The sequence below is a fragment of the Mauremys mutica genome, chromosome 5, assembly GCF_020497125.1.
Source record: "Mauremys mutica isolate MM-2020 ecotype Southern chromosome 5, ASM2049712v1, whole genome shotgun sequence".
NCBI classification, from domain to species: Eukaryota; Metazoa; Chordata; order Testudines; family Geoemydidae; genus Mauremys; species Mauremys mutica.
Window position 1 is genome coordinate 96,017,157 of NC_059076.1, and position 16,197 is coordinate 96,033,353.

The following is a 16,197-nucleotide window of genomic DNA, read 5'->3' on the forward strand; positions in this document are numbered from 1 at the left end:
GAAAGGATCTGGGGGTTATAATGGATCACAAATTGAATATAAGTCAACAATGTGATGCAGTTGTGAAATAGGCTAATATCATTCTTGGGTGTATTAACAGGAGTGTTGTATGTAAGATACAGGAGGTACACCTCTACCTTGATATACACCTGGGTAACACCCACTAGACAAGATGCTTTCACTCTAGATAGTGGGTAGGAAAGAATCTATTCAGGGCAATGGGCCATTAGGAAAAAACAATACGCCTTAGGGGAAGCTTATCGCCTTCCTGCGAACACTCCAAACAGCCTATGAGTAATGGCTGCTATGACTCTACAAGGACATGTGATCAGACCACATGATGATGGAATCCATCTTGGGACGTCTGTATTTTTCCACAGACTGGTCTGGGAACCAAGCTTTGGAACAAGAATTCACACCAAATGCAAAAGCTATATAAGGGAGGGAGAGACATAATCTGGTATTCTTCACTATCCACACAAGAAGACTCCTGGAAACACCTGAGGAACAAAGATTGAACTGGGGGAAGTCCTGGACCCAGGCTAAAGGGATTTCTAACCTGTGTATGAAACACCTGGGGATTCCACACTGTAAGCTAGTGCAGCTTGCCCTTAAGAATCTGCATCCTGCTTGTATCATCTCTTAGGGTGAGAATCTGCTAATTCATATCCAATCTATTTAGTATATCAAGCTTAGTTTGCCGTTTTTATTTGCTAAGTAATCTGCTTTGATCTGTTTGCTATCACGTATAATCATTTAAAATCTATCTTTTGTAGTTAATAAACTTGTTTTTGTTTTTTCTAAACCAGTGAGTTGGAGTGAAGTGTGTTGGAATCTTAACACAAGGGGCAACGGTTGTTGCATATTCCTCTCCACACTGAGGGAGGGGGCAAACTTTATGGCTTACGCTCTACAGGACCTGTGCAGCACAAGATGGTATAATTTTGGGTTTATATTTCGGGGGGGGGGTGCGTGCCTGGGGAGCTGGGAGTTGCCTTAGCTATATCCTTCCTATGCAGGGGCTGTCAGAGAGCCTGCATGTAACTGTGGTTGGGTGTCTCTACCTCAGGGGTCGGCAACCTCTGGCACGTGACTCGCCAGGGTAAGCACCCTGGTGGCCCGGGCCAGTTTGTTTACCTGCTGCGTCGGCAGGTTCGGCTGATCGCGGCTCCCACTGGCCGGGGTTAACCGTCCCAGGCCAATGGGGGTGGCAGAAAGCAGCTCAGGCGAGGGATGTGCTGGCCAAGGCTTCCCGCCACCCCCATTGGCCTGGGACAGTGAACTGTGGCCAGTGGGAGCCGCGATCAGCTGAACCTGCCGACGCGGCAGGTAAACAAACTGGCCTGGCCTGCCAGGGTGCTTACCCTCCTGAGCCGCATACCAGAGGTTGCTGACCCCTGCTCTACCTGTATGTATGCTGGTGAAAGTGAAGGCTGGAGGGCTTTGCAGCTTGTCACAGCAGTACAGTGTGACAGGAAGCCCAGGCTGGGGGGTCAGAGGGCTCAGTGGTACCCCAGTTCCACGTGGCACCCTGGGGGGAACCTGTCACAGTTGTATTACTTGATGAACTAACACCAAACGGTCATTCATTTTGTTGTTCCTCCATCTGTTCACCCTTTCAATATTTTCTCAGCCTGATATCTTTACAGTCAGTGCCCCTAAGGTATGTCTACATTGGAGCTGGAGGTGCATTTTCCAGCTTGGATAGATATACCTGCAGTAGCTCTGATCAAGCTAGCGCACTGAAAATAGAGGTGCTGCTGCCGCAGCTGAGTGGGCTAGATGCCCCAAGTATGATCCTGTCCTACCTCTCTGCCCCCTGCCTCCTTTCCCCCCACTCCCAGCAGCCTTTAAGACAAGATTGTTCCTCTGCCACTTTTTTCTGGCCACTATTGCTATCGTTCCATTTTTCTTTTGGCAATGACATTACAAGTACCTTTCCCTTCCTTTTAGAGATGTGTGTAATGCCACTCCAAACAGCAACCACCAGGCGCTAATGAAGAGCAGACTGGCTTGTGTATTGTCTGAGAATGTGGCATGTTTAGTCTTTGCCACTGGGATTACATGAATTCAGTTCTAAAAGCTAAACTGCTCAGTTCTTTATTGTTCATTGGGCCACTACAAAAGTCTAACTTATAGAGTCTGTTTGCATTGCAGATTCTTCAAATGTTTTTTTCTTTAGAAAAAAAGATGAAGTATTTTTACATCTAGTGTCAAAGCATTCATGGCATTATTAAATGAGTCTATTGTCCTTTAGAACAATGATGGTATAATTCAAAAGAAGATTTGGTTTTAGTATATTTGATCGACAATATCCATTTATATGCAGGTAGATTTCTATGTGTCTTTTTAATAATTAAAATCACAACACATCTACCTACTTTACTCTTCAAGACCAGTAAACATTTATAAATATTAAAATAAGGAATCTAAATTATTCAGCACAGCTGTTACACTTGCTGCTTTGCTAAACTTTACAGATTTGAATCCCCAATAGCCAGGAAATGTAGATGTAATGGGTCTGATTATCAGTTCGGACAGCTCTGCTTGGGACTGGAGAGAGGAAAGGGTGGTTTTAACATACTTTTATGTCTCCCCACATTTCAACCAGCTTCAGACCACAAGGAATATGCAGCAGCTGTGAATAACCAGACTGCAGTGGCAGTGAGGCTATTTCCCTTTCCTGTTGGCTGCAGCCCACCATATCATGTGGATCAAAGTGGAAGGGATGGCATAGAAGAATTTATTTACATCAAGACCAGCTCCATTGGCTTTATGGACCTTTAAGGCCATCAGGGCATTGTAACAGAATTACTGTGCTACCTGGGTGAGGGGGTGTTTCTTGTCATGGCACACCCAGAGATACAGCCCCGTAAGGATATGGCTTCTCCCAGATGGAAAAGGCCCTAGTCTCAGGCTGAAAGGGAAAGTATTCTGATACCAGCAGGAGGGGAGCTGCCTTTGTACCCTCTTCCAATAATATAGATGTAGTTCTGTTGCTCACTGAATATGTGCCTCCATTGTTCCAGAGACAGTGCCTGGCTGTGCTAACCCACCACTAGCAAACAGAGAATTCATATTATAGCAGCATAAATGGACCATAAACAGTATGGCCAGTCCCAACTGTTCAAGAATCATGAGTAAGCCCTTATTAAAATAGTGAGTTTTAATAATAATAATAAGTAATTCTTTTGATTTGCCTTCTGGTTTTTATGTCTGCAGGAGGCACTCAGGTCATAGTTTCAGGCTCTTCTCTGCAACAACAAGGGATAGAAACTTTCTTTTTTGCATGTTTTAATGAAAGTTGAGATTCTCATGTAATCATTTGCTTCCAGGAGCTGAGGCTTTAAGGAAAAAAATCAACTGTTGTGAGACTTGCAGTAAAACTAAAAGAGTGGGCAGTACTCCATAATGCAACAATTGGGTCTAAGGTTTCCATTGTACTCCCAGGGCTCTACTCATTATGCGCTGTGTATGTCCAAAGAGCATCTCAATCCCTACAGCTGGATGTCCTTTCTGTACCGCTGTTCTATCATCCCCTCTGGGAGCCAGGGCCAGTGGCAGAGTAGAAAAGCAGGGGCGGGGCTGGAAGTTCTACCAGAATGCATAGGTGTGCAAGAAGAATAAGGGTAATTCTCAGTCCATCTGCACTCACTTTCAGATTCACTAAGGCAGCCGTAGTATGGGCTTGTCCCTGAAGAATTGTCGCTGTCTTGAAGCTGTCAGCCATCTACCCCATCCTACCGCAGTGTGAAAAGCTGCAGAGGGATTGTTACTGTTGCTCTGGGCAACAGAAATTTATGATACGTTTCGCATTATAACTGAGCAGCCCTTAAAGGGCAATATGGTATATTGAGCAGTTGTTCCCCTGATTCCTCATCCTAACTGTGTCCCCCTCAACTCAGGCTAAATGAAACTGATATGCCTCTGTGACAGGGTCTACCTTATACTGAGACAGTATCCTCAAATGACCAGATTATTCTGCAAGATTTTCCAGGGAAGCCCAAGGGCAGGAGATGTGACTTCCAATCCCCCTCTGCCATTGAGGACAAAAATGTGAGCTGCCCCTGCATGGGTGCACAGGGAACTGTAAAAATAGAGACCGAGTACCAGAGCAATCCGTGTGCACAGGAACTGTGCTATCCTTGCTCCTTCCATGGAGCAAATTGCCCAAATGGAGGGGGTAGGTGGTGGGTGAAAGGGGCGGGGAATGGGCCTAATGCTAGCAAAACTTCCCTGTAAAAATTAACTTAAAGGTTTAAGTTAATGTAAGAAGAAAAGACTTAGATGGAGGAGAGACAACATTGGAAACTGGGGGGATGGAGACTAGGAATGGAGGTCCACAAGTCTTTGAGTTTGAGAATTTTTTTTTTTTTTGGCCAAAAATTGGCAATCCCTAGCAGTGACCACTGTCATAAGTCTTGTTCCAGCTGCAGTTGTGGCTTTAGCAGAGCTTGTATGCAAATCTCACAGTTCTCCTTCTTAAACATCCACATTTTCACTGCTGGCAAGAACCACAGAAACGCAATTAAAGTCAGCAGCAATGGAGTTGTTTTGCATTTGCACTAAAAGGGATTCCCCATCACTGCTACAGGATGCTGAAGAAGTGTGTGTTAAAATAAGTGATACTACAAAACACTCTTGTTAATATCACACCTCAGAGTAAAATATATTGGGCTGACTTCATTCCTGGTGTAAGTGCCGTGAATTAGTAGGAATTCTGAGTGAGGGCAAACCTCGGGCCATTGAATACATCTTTACACAGATTTTTGCTCTGCCTTAGGAGGAAGGATGAGCTTGTAGTTAAAGATCTAGAGAGGAACTCAGAAGATCTGGGTTAAATTCCTGGTGCTGATGCAAATATCCTGCATAACCCTGGTCAAATCACTCAAATTTTCTGTTTTCATCTGTAAAATGGGGATAATACTTCCTTTCTCTCACTCTTGATCTGTCTTGTCTGTCTACTGTGTGAGCTCTTCATGGCAGGAACTGTCTCTTACTCTTTATATGTACTCCCCCATGCACAATGAGGCCCTGATTTCAGTTTCTTATAATGTGTAATAATTAATTTAATTTACAATGTCTATTACATATTAAGCAACATGCAAAATACGGTATAGAGAAAAAACGCTGAAGGGAAGCTTCTTGCATTTCACCCTTTGAAACTGCCAGAAAGCAGACTAAGAATTTGCACAACCTTAAAGAGGACCTGCCTAGATGGAGTCTTATGAAAGATAAACAGCAGCATGTGCTAAATAGATTTCAAGCACAGCTTTAATTGTTTTTCAAAGGAGTAAGAAAGGGCACCTTCCGTGGAGCAAATTCTGAAGTACAGTCAGGAAGATTTCAAGTGGAGAGCAGTTTTAAAGATAATCAGGTGCCATTTCAACGGTTGTAGAATTTGTAGCAAGTAATGAATAAATTACTCTGGCAGGCTCAGCAGTACAATAGTATTTGAGTCAATTACAATATCTGCTCCATATACTCCAGCACAATGAAATTCAGAATCCTCATTAAGATTTATATGCACTCTAGTTTCCAAATACAAACAACTCTACAGTACACTGGATCAGAAGAACAAGTTGATGTTCATAGTAAACACTTTCAGTGTGACTGAGAAAAAGGAAGGGGGGAGGGGAAGACACCTTGCAACCCAATAGCCTCTGATTGAGTAGTAACATTTCAAAAGGGATCTCCCTGTAACTGGTGCATAATCCCTTGGACTTAATATAATGGAAATGATTTAGGTCATCACAGCTGGTGTCATCATTATGGGGAAAAAAAACCAAAACCAACCAACCACAAAATAACCAGCCCTTGAATGTGCAAGCTATCTGCTCTCTCTGTGTGGCATCTCCAGGTTTCTATCCAAGGGTAATTAGCTCTATTGCATCCATTTTGGGTGTGCACTGTTTTTAACACTGCAGCTACAATCCTCTCCCCCTCCCCTTATTTTATACCACGATCTACGTGGGAATAAAGTCTCCTTTCAAACCTCCTACACCCAGGAAATACATGCGCCAGGCTTTCATTTCTTTGTGGCTGGTGGGTTTGTTTCTCCCCCACCCCTTCCTAAGAAAGAAAAGACAGTCAAGACAAATGAAGACTTCATCACCATGATCATCACCAGGACAGCTGGGGAGGGAGCCACCAGGGGAAGAGAGGGGGACGTCTCACAGCAAGTCTGCGTCATTCTGGGAGACAGGGTTTCAAAGAAGTGAAAGTATTTGTCACCAGCAGGCAACAAGGTATAATAATGCCCCAAAAGGGAATGGGGGGGTGTTTTCAGGTGGGGGTGGAAGTGCTGGGAAAAGGGGGGTGCCCTCAGACTATTCTTGGTAATTAATGGGCTTCTTGCTAAAGTGACATTTTCTCTCGCCAATTACTGGCTGTGCCCCTCCCCTCTCCAGTATAAAATTAACACTTGGCAGTGGCGCGAGGCTTTAACCCTTTAACACCCCACCCCAGAGCCGTGGTGTGAAGGGACTAGAGAGAAAGGGAGGGAGAAGACCCCCCCCCCCGTTTCTGCCTTGTAGTTGCCACGTTTGATCCTCCCTCTCCTCTGGCGCTTGCAATGGAGCCGGGCAAACAAACAGGCGAACCGCAGCGCCTGGCTCCATGTGATCGAGTCGAACCCCCTCTTGCGAGGGACTAGCAGGGGGCGGGACGAAGGGGCGGAGGGAGGAGCAGGTGGGGAGCGGGAGCCTGTTGCCCCCTCGAGAGTTGGAGGCTCGGGCAGCCTCGCCCAGCCGCCTGGATGTGCAAAGCGCCCGGCGACACGGCAGCCACGAGATGTAGCTTGGCAGGGAAAGCAGCGGCGCGAGCAAACAGGTCCCCCCTCCCCCCCCCGCCACACTTGTTCCTTGTGCCTGTCCCTGCCCGGGTGCTCCGGGGCGGGCTGCCCCCCCCCCTCCCCGCAGCGGCTGGGGTCTCTCCTCCGGACAAGGCACTGAGTGACGGGGGACGCGGCCAGGCTTGAAGAATGGCATGCAAAGATGGTTTCTGCCAAGGAGCTAGTGATCGCGATGTCCTCGGGTCTCTCCATCACCCTCCTGCACTTCCTGTGCCTGGCGACCTGGTGAGTACCCCCGAGCCAGCGGATCCAGGCCACCTTGCATCGCCGCCTCCTGCCCTTTGATTGATTCCCGGCGCGGCTGGCTTTGGACCTTGCTTCTGACCCGGGGCAGGGGAAGGGGGGTGGTGGTGAAGACAACCCATCCTGACCACTGGCCGATCCTAGTCCCCCGTTCGCATCAACAATGATAATGGCTTGTCTGTTCCCCTTGCAGCGTCACCGAGCCCCCGGGACAGATCAAAAAGGAGGAGAAATTATGGCCGGAGAATTTTACAAGCATCCTGAACAGTCTCCTGGATGGTTATGACAACAGGCTGCGTCCTGGATTTGGGGGTATGGTTACTGTGCACGGTCCCTCCTGTCTGTCAGTCTGCCTGTGTGTCTGTCTGTGGGGAGAACTAGGTATGCTTTGTGCGTTTAAAAAAGAAACAAAAAAAGTAATGATCCTGATTGTTATTGACCAATGATAATGTGAAAATACCCCTCCTGCTCCTCCTGCCCAAAAATATTGTCCGTCAGAGCCCGAGGAGAAGCTAAATCAGTGGGAGCAAGGAGAGCAAAAAAGCTGGATCTACTTGGATCCTGCCAAATCCTGCTGATTTTTGAGTCCCAAATCTGGACTCTGGAGCAGAAGTGTCATAGATGCCCAAGTCCAGCATGTGGGTCCTGACAAATTTAGGCAGCAATAGCCCAAATTCCACTGCATAGAACCAGTTTAGCTATACTGAGTGTGCCAAAAATTTCAGCATAACAACGCTCAAAGATTCAGATATGTCACCTGAACACTGCTGGATCCTGCTAATTTTTAGCCCCCATCTCCCAAGTTCCACTGCTTAACACAGAATGGGTTTAGCTGCTCCTACTGCTCTACAAATATTTTGAGCCGAACATATATTGGCACAATGGGGGTGCAAAAATATGTATCTAACTCCTGAATCCAGCTGGATTTTGGCAATTTTGGGCCCCAAGATGCTATATGTACAATCTAAATAGAAACCAGCATAGCTACTCCTACTTCACTGACAAATCTGGACCCTGATGCATCTGCTCAAATAGTACTGGGAAAAAAAATACGAATTAGGTATCAGACCCTGACAATTTTTAACTGAAATACCTCAATTTTTGCCTTTTCTTTAGAACAATATTTAGCTGGCTCCATGTATTGAATCTGGGTTTTTGTGGCACAATTGTTCCAGGAAGTATCTGGGGCCAGGGTTTTTTTTCTGGTGCTATAGGAGAAGCTAGACAGTGTGTTCTCTCTTTTGATGGTACAATTTGGGAGCTAGGGACCAAAAACCATCATGATCCAGGTAAATCCAGCTTTTACTTTTTCCTGGAATGAGGGTATTAAAATGTAGGCTTGGGGAAAAGAAAAATGACACAGAATCTCTGGTGATGCACCAGGTTGACAAAGACAGTCATGGGGCTACTACTCATCAGGTTTGAAAGAGGGCTTTATGTAGGCTTGTTCTGTGAAATACTTTGCTCCTGTCCTGACATACCTTCTTCATACACTTGATACATCTACACCAAGTTAAAACACTCCATACACATACCAAATAATATGCACACATACATGACTCTACCATACAAGAAAAACACACACAGCACCATAAATCAATGATTGTTTATTTTAGATGTCTTTTACCTTATGGAGTGGGCTTTCTATTAGCTAGGCTTAGGACGTTAGGTGTAAATAAAGTTAATCTTGTTAAAGTACCGGTGAGGATAATTTACGCAGATGGTCTTTTGCAGTTTGACTCTCCTAAAGACAGATTACTCTTCTGCAGGTTTCTTTCAGAGGGATGTGCTGTGAAAAAGACTTCGTCATTCTTTTTTGAACACACAGTTATTAAGCATGTAAAAATATGCTTTAATTGAAGTATTTGAATGTCTAAAATGAGTGCAGAATGCTGAATCTGTAACCCAATATACAGTTTATGGAGATTTTATATTTGCAGCTTATTGTCTAAATACAGAATAATTAAAAACATGTTATTGGCTTTTTAAAAATTCTAGCAGGAAGCAAAAGAGAATTGTATCCTCCTTCTCACCTTCCAACTACAAATGTAAACAAATAGTTGAGGTTTTGCAGGTGAAAGAAAAACCCAGAGTTGAGATTGAAAAATGTATTTTTGGTGAATATTTTAAAATATGGGGACTAGACGGCTTGTTGTTTCTTCCAGTGGCTAACTTTAAAACTCAAAGGTGAGTGGTTTAATGTTATAAAGTTTATAAGTAATACATGAAAAATACACTTTAATTTTTTAAGAAGGTGTCTTTAGTTGCAAAAGTTACCTTCACCTGAACTGGCAAGAGTCGCTTTTAGCATAAAGTAATGCATATAAATGTTGAGGTTTGAGTCTTTGACAGAACTCAGAGTAATAGCAAATGATTAATCATTAAAATATTTACTTCCTCAATCATGTTTTTTCTTGTATTCTGGTCTTTGCTGATAAATATTTATGGTAAATGTGATTCATATTTTAAAAGTGGGTCATTCACCAATGAATGCATAGTAAACAAGTGTCACAGAGGACAGCAATATTCACAGGGGAAAAGTACAGTATGTTTCAGTAATGTCAAAGTTATGTCACATGCTGACAAACAACATTATATTCAGTGCTGAAGCTTATTTACCACCCACAGCTCTTGCAGCTCCAAACAAGGCCCAAGAACTTATTTCCCTGGCATTATTATGACTTTAGTTTTATACACCCAAACTCAATGGAGTTATTTCTGATTTACACTAGTGTAAGTGAGATTAGAATCAGACTCAGGAAACTAGCCATAGTTTTTGAATGTTTCTGGCATATGCCAGCTTTGCTACAATAACAATTTGTGAAAAATTCTACATGCACAGGCAAAATGGGAAATATTTTTTTTTGGCGGGGGGCGGGGAGGGGAATGATTTCCTAAAAACGGGATAGCTCCAGCTCCTATAAAACTGAATGGAAAATACTTTAATAGGAATTGGATCAAGCTTAATATGGATCCAAATTCTCAAAATTAGCATTAATTAGCACAGTTGTTGGCAGTAACAGAAGCGAGGGTGAATGAGCTTAGAGACAAACTACCATCTTACTTGTGGGACTACTTCTAAGTGTATGGGATTGAACCTCATGTAAAACTGGGGGTGGGGAAGCTATTGCCTATTCTGTATCAGTTCTGTGGATAAATGGAGGAATCAGGTCTCCCATGCAAGTCAGGCTGGTGCCATTCATTAACGATCAACTAACTTAATAAAACAAATACAAACCCAAAAACATGCCTGGTTACTGTGCATTGTGAGTTTGACAGTTATTGCATACAAAAATAGACATTTTCATGAAAAAGGCCATGATATCTATGAAATGATTTCTAAATTTTAGAAGGCTGTTTTCAGAATAGTAGTAGTACAGATTTTGGGAGAGTGGAATAACCTGATGAATAGCAGCATAAAACTAAATCGATAGCATGGCTTTAATTTTTCCAAAACTTAAAAGGGCAATTTTGTAGAAGAAAGCTGTGAAGTATAATCAGGAAGATTTCTAGTGTGCAGCTGTTTTGAAGATAATCAGGTGGTGTTTCAGGAGTGGGAAAATATGTAGAGACTAATGAATAAAATATTGCTCTATGAGGTTTGGAAGTATACTATAGTAGAATTCAAGTCAATTACACTATCTGCAATATATGTATTCCATTACACTGCGCTCATTATTCTCATTACAATTTACAATGTACCCTACTTTCCAAATCAAAACAACATTACAATGCACTGGATCAGAAGAGCATGGAGTTTACAGTAAATACCTGTGATGTAGTTACAAAAAGAAAGTTATGATTTTGCATATATCATCCTCATCTGTTGCAAAATTGCAAAAGCATTACCAAAAATGGTAATCCTGCCACAAAATTTTCAGAAGCAAAAATCAGATGGAGCACCAGTTCTAGCCACAATGTGAATTTGCAGCTTGTTTGTTTCCTTTATTTTATCATAATAGAAAAGGAAAAAAGAAATCTTCTATAAACAACTATAATACCTGTATTTTCTTTGTATGTTCACATTTGACTGGTGATCTTATACTAAATTAATATAATTGAAAGTGATTTTTAAAGGTATATTATTTACCTGAGTAAATATATAGTGCCTGAATCTGGTCTCATGCATACTGGTTTAATGCAACTCCATGGACTTTCATGGAGTTACTCCTGATTTACACCAATGCAAGTGATATCCCAATTAGGGTCATACTTTCATGTGTGTGTGTATACATAAACACATGCTTTTTGGTGTGTTTGTTTTCTTAATGGATTGTATGGTCCCTTAGAACTTGCAAGGTTTCTCAGGTAAACATGGTAAGCCTGCTCCTGTTCCTACTGAAGTACGAAGAATGCTGGCTGTTGCATTTAATGGGAACAGGATCAGCACAAGTCTGTATTTTTGTACATTTGCTGAGTCTGAAAGCACTACTATTGAGAAAGTAAACTCAAATGGCTCTTTCTTTAGGGTAAGGCCCATGTATAGCATTTTATCTTTGGCATAACCTCTATGATAAGTTAATGGGAGTTGTGTGCATAGATGTAGGCAAGTAGGTATTATGACTCTAGGGAGTTGATTGTGCCTTGAAGGCACACATCCCAGCACAAGTGGTAGTGCAGAGCTGGAAGTCCTGGTGGCAACCCATGGAGTGGCAATAATTCCTGGAGCATGGGGGAGTCTAGCTGGTACCCCACCCTCTTTGAGGTTGCAGCACCTTCCCACATTAGGCCAGATCCATTGGCTCTTTAGGAGGTGGACTGGGGTCATGATCCCTTTTGCCATTCACTTTGGAGAGGCTATTGCTGATGGAGTTGTTCGCTTGGAGCAGTCAATGAGTTTAGGGCAGGGAAATGGACTGCCACTATACCCAATCTCAGTGAGGACATACAAAGGGCAGAGAAGTTTCCTGGAAACCTTAAATCCCTACCTGCACTATGCACCCAGATAGGATTGGCACAGCTGAGCTCTGCACTCAGACACTCTTTTAACCATGAATGGCATGGAGAAGGCAAATGGGGCCCTCCTGTTTACCCACTCTCATAATGCAGGAGCAAAGGCATATTCAATGAAGCTGAAAGGCAGAAAATTCAAAATGAATAAAAGGAAATCTTTTTATATGAAATATACAACTAGCCTGTGGAAGCCATTGCGACCAGATAGCATTGAGTCTGAGAGCTTAGTACAATTCAGAAAAATAGACCTTTATAATGAGAATGAGATTATGTTCAGTGACAGAAGATATAATTAAAACATGAAAATTGATATAATGGATGCATCAGGGCATAAGCCAACCACTGTGACTGACTGGAGTTAGGAAGAAACTGTAGGCAAGTTATTCCTTAATTGTCCATTAGAGGTATTGGTGTGGTTGGTTTGTTTTTTTTGTGAACCTTCTTCTGAAGCATCTGGTACTAGAGAAAACCAGAGACCAGGATACTGGACTTGATGGACCAATGGTCTGATCTGGTGAGGGAAGTCATATATTCTTACAAAGTAAACTTTTGATCTGCTAGACATGGTAGGAAATTTCATGGTTCATATAAATGCCCAGCCTGTGTTTAATCACATATTATGCAATCTTTAGCTGATGTTGCAAATTGACTCTGACTAAACCTTAATGGGCTAGTTTTGCTTTCAGCTGTCACCGGACTACACTGGTAATTCAGTCTCAATCTATTGATTATTGACCCAGGGCTTTAGGACAACACCTATGCCACAGACAGACACTGACTGCGACTATTTCAAAGTGAGGATTTCTTTAAGGAGAGTTACATCACTAAAAGTATTATACGTCCCTTTTTTAAAATTAGTGGTGAAGCTATATAATTAACCTCTATGTGAAATTATCATGTAAAAGAAGCATGGGATCCAGTTTGGACATGATTAATATTTTTCCTTAAAAATCACTGATATTTCATGGACTAATGAAATACATATTAGATTTAAAAACAAATTTTGTTAAAAATTATAGATGTGATTAATTCCACCACCCCTTAATTTAACATGTAGTTCTAGTCTGAAAAGTAATGATGCAAAAGTAGCCTCTGTTTATTCAACAGATCCACTCCTGTGTGTATCAGTGTTGTATTTGCATACATGACTAGCAAAACTATGTATGTATTGTTTTTTTTCCCCTGTTAGCCCTGATGTAACCGACAGAGCTGATGCAGCTAAGAGGGAATAAGATGGATTCTACTCCTTTTTGTTCGTAATCTACAGAATTGTTTACTAATTTCTAATGAGCTACACATGTGTAAGCTAGCGGAAGATAATGGGTTTACACAGGTGTCACTGAGAACATAATCTGAATGCACTGGGGCTGTACAGGTGTCACTCAGGGCATCATTTGGTCTGCACGGTCTTTATTACTAGTGATAATGTCTGAAAATGAAACAACCAGCTTGAATGTCAGAATCTAGACTGAGTTTGACAAGCTGGCAGTTAGAGAACCCCCGCTCCCAAAATCCCCTCTACCTTGTTTATATTTGTAAACTGTGCCTACTTGATCTGGAAATAATTGAGACAGTAAACATGGAATCCCATAATGCCACTCTACACAGTCACTTTCACAGTTGTACTGCACTTGAATTATAGACATTTATATAAGCATTTTTACTCAGTTTTTAATTGATTAATAACTTTTGAGGATCAGGAGGATTTGCCTGTTTCCCCATTGGTGAAAGTGTGCATGGATTCTTTGTGGAGCTGAACAGCTCCACTCCAAGCATTACCCAGAAGGATTCTTACAAAGGTCCTTCCACCCATCCTGAGGACACTCACTAGCCTCTCAGTGCTCAGCATCCGAGCATCACTTCCAGAGAGTTTGGACTCGCTACCAGTCCAGAGAGACCAGTACATCATTTTGTTAATGGTTTAAGGCTACTTTTGAAAATCTGTAGAGCTCCTATTGTGAGCAAGAAATACTTGAGTGAGGAAGGGCTTGTGGGGTCAGGCCTTTAATTTAGACTTGTCATCCAGTAAGCCAGAAAATAACCACAAAATACACTGGAAAAACAGAAAGGTAATTTAGTCTGTTTCTAGAGGATAGAAAAATATTTACAATTATTAGCCTTCATTAAAACTTCATGCATAGCTTCAAGGTTACATCATATGGCCTAATGTACTTATTAAAAATCATCAGTGGGCTAGTAATGGGAACTGTGCCATGAAGCTGATTGGATTTCCAGGCAATTGTCCAGTCTTCCTCAGCTGGTTAGATTGGATGAGTCAGGAGATTATTAGCAGGATATGGGACTGTTTACCTGTAGTTGGCTGATCTGAATCTGGCCCAGGCTGGTAGTGACTGATGTCATTACCATCTGTCTGCTGTTCAGTGACTTATGTAAAATTAGCTGGTGATATTTGTCCAGTTCTCAGTAGACACCTGTCTACATCATGAAATTGGCACCAGTTACCATCCTTGTTGGCAGTTTCAGCAGAGAGACTAACTGTTGAACAGGCAAAGAGACTGAGCTATCTCCTTATTCCTGGAGAGGGTCAGGGTTCAGTCACATGGGCAGGTGAAGAGGCATTGGTATTTGAGAACTGATGATGCCTATGTGTTGTGTCTCTGTCTGTTTGAACAGGCTGTGGGGGGTGCATTGCCCAGTGCTGTCTATCTTGGATCTTCCGTGACCACTAAACATTCACTTTAAAAAAATGTCCTATTCAGTTACCATGACTTCACAATTTAAAACCAAAATGTTGGCCCCATTCAGGTCTCCTTCTGCTATTCTTACCGATTGCTCTTTTGGTTTTATTTGAACTATATTGGTTGATTGCTTCCCAATCCCAAACATATGTTATTTTCCTCTATTGTCTAGCCAGAAGTTACCTAAAAAGAGAAAGTACCAAGTCATCCACAAACTGCTTTTGCTGTACCCGTTGATTTTAGCCATACCTCTGGGGACAGTCCTAAAACAGATAATATATCCAGGTGCCCAAAGGACTGTTCTCATAATAATGGTATTAACAATGCTTAGCACCTAAATTGCACTTCACACATAGAAGTCTCTACACAAAGCTTAACCCCTAATTAATTTCCTAATTTGTCTGTTAGAAATTTCTCTAATGGTGAAATTTGCCAAGGTCCATACAAGGCTTTCTGCACCATGTAAGCTCCACATTGTTCCTGCAGTTACCCTAGAGTTGTCCACTAAGGATAGGCCAAGGGTGGCACAGGGGAGGAGATAATGGATCAAAACTTACAAGGCTCCACTAGCCCAGAACCTCTTCATAGGGGGCATTGGGAGGCCTGTGGCTACAATTCAGCCCGTAGGCTGGAATAGCAGTCATGGGAACCCTATGCTATTATCCTGTGGCCTGTCCATAGTTTTAGGGGCTGGAATCTGTCCCTTTCAGTAACCCATTAACTTCCCTGCACACACCCAATTAATTCTAGCTTTTTGCCTGGGTTGATTTTAATCCTGCATGAGCAGATCTAGAAGCATTTTATCTTGCAGGCTGTGATTCAGGCTTGAGAGTGCCCATAGCAGTGCGTAGGACTCCCTATTAAAAAAATACTCACTACAAGTGTATTGTAAATAGTTTCTTAATGTTTCTGAGGATTTGTTGATGTGCAGAAACATTCACATGGTCCAGTGAAGAGCAATTTTTACTGATCAAATTCAGTGTTAATAGGCTTCTGTACAATCCTCTGCTTAAGGTAATTTAATATATAAATGTCCACTCTATCAATAACAGCAGGTTAGGCTTTTATAACAAGTCATTCTGATTACATAGTTAATAATCTCAAGCTAAGTAGTACAGTGCTTTCATACTGGAGTGTCATTTAGTTTCAAGTCAAAGTGAGTTTGACTATATACCAGCTCCTAGTACACACTTTCAAACCACCAAACAGTTTAGCATGATTGGTAGCCTGTGGCCAGAGAACAGGAAAAGCAGAATGTTGGCCGGTCAGGATGAGTGGTAGAACTCTAGCTGAAAGTTTGAACATTGCTTGCATTCTTTATGTCTAATTCTGTAAGCTGCTGCCATTAATATTTCACTTTTTACTTTCGTAAGCATGACATTCCCCTAAAAACATTTAAAATTAAATGATTTTATTTACATTGACATGGTTTATGGGTTGTAATGCCTT

At 42.3% G+C, this 16,197-nt stretch overlaps 1 protein-coding gene across 2 annotated transcripts in view; it reads left to right on the forward strand.

Moving 5' to 3' along the window:
- The first annotated feature begins 6,144 nt into the window (after nt 1-6,144).
- Nucleotides 6,145-16,197, forward strand: part of GABRA4 (gamma-aminobutyric acid type A receptor subunit alpha4) — a 60,424-nt gene continuing 50,371 nt past the window's right edge. The window contains exons 1-2 of one of the 2 annotated variants that reach the window (XM_045018791.1): nt 6,145-6,248; nt 7,290-7,408. Coding sequence is in view for 1 of the 2 variants with exons in the window: in XM_045018789.1 (XP_044874724.1) it covers nt 6,996-7,078; nt 7,290-7,408 (202 nt within the window). In the remaining variant the exon portion in view is untranslated. Of the gene's footprint in view, nt 6,249-6,683; nt 7,079-7,289; nt 7,409-16,197 lie in introns of those variants that run through there. The other variant, XM_045018789.1, reaches the window with a different exon arrangement.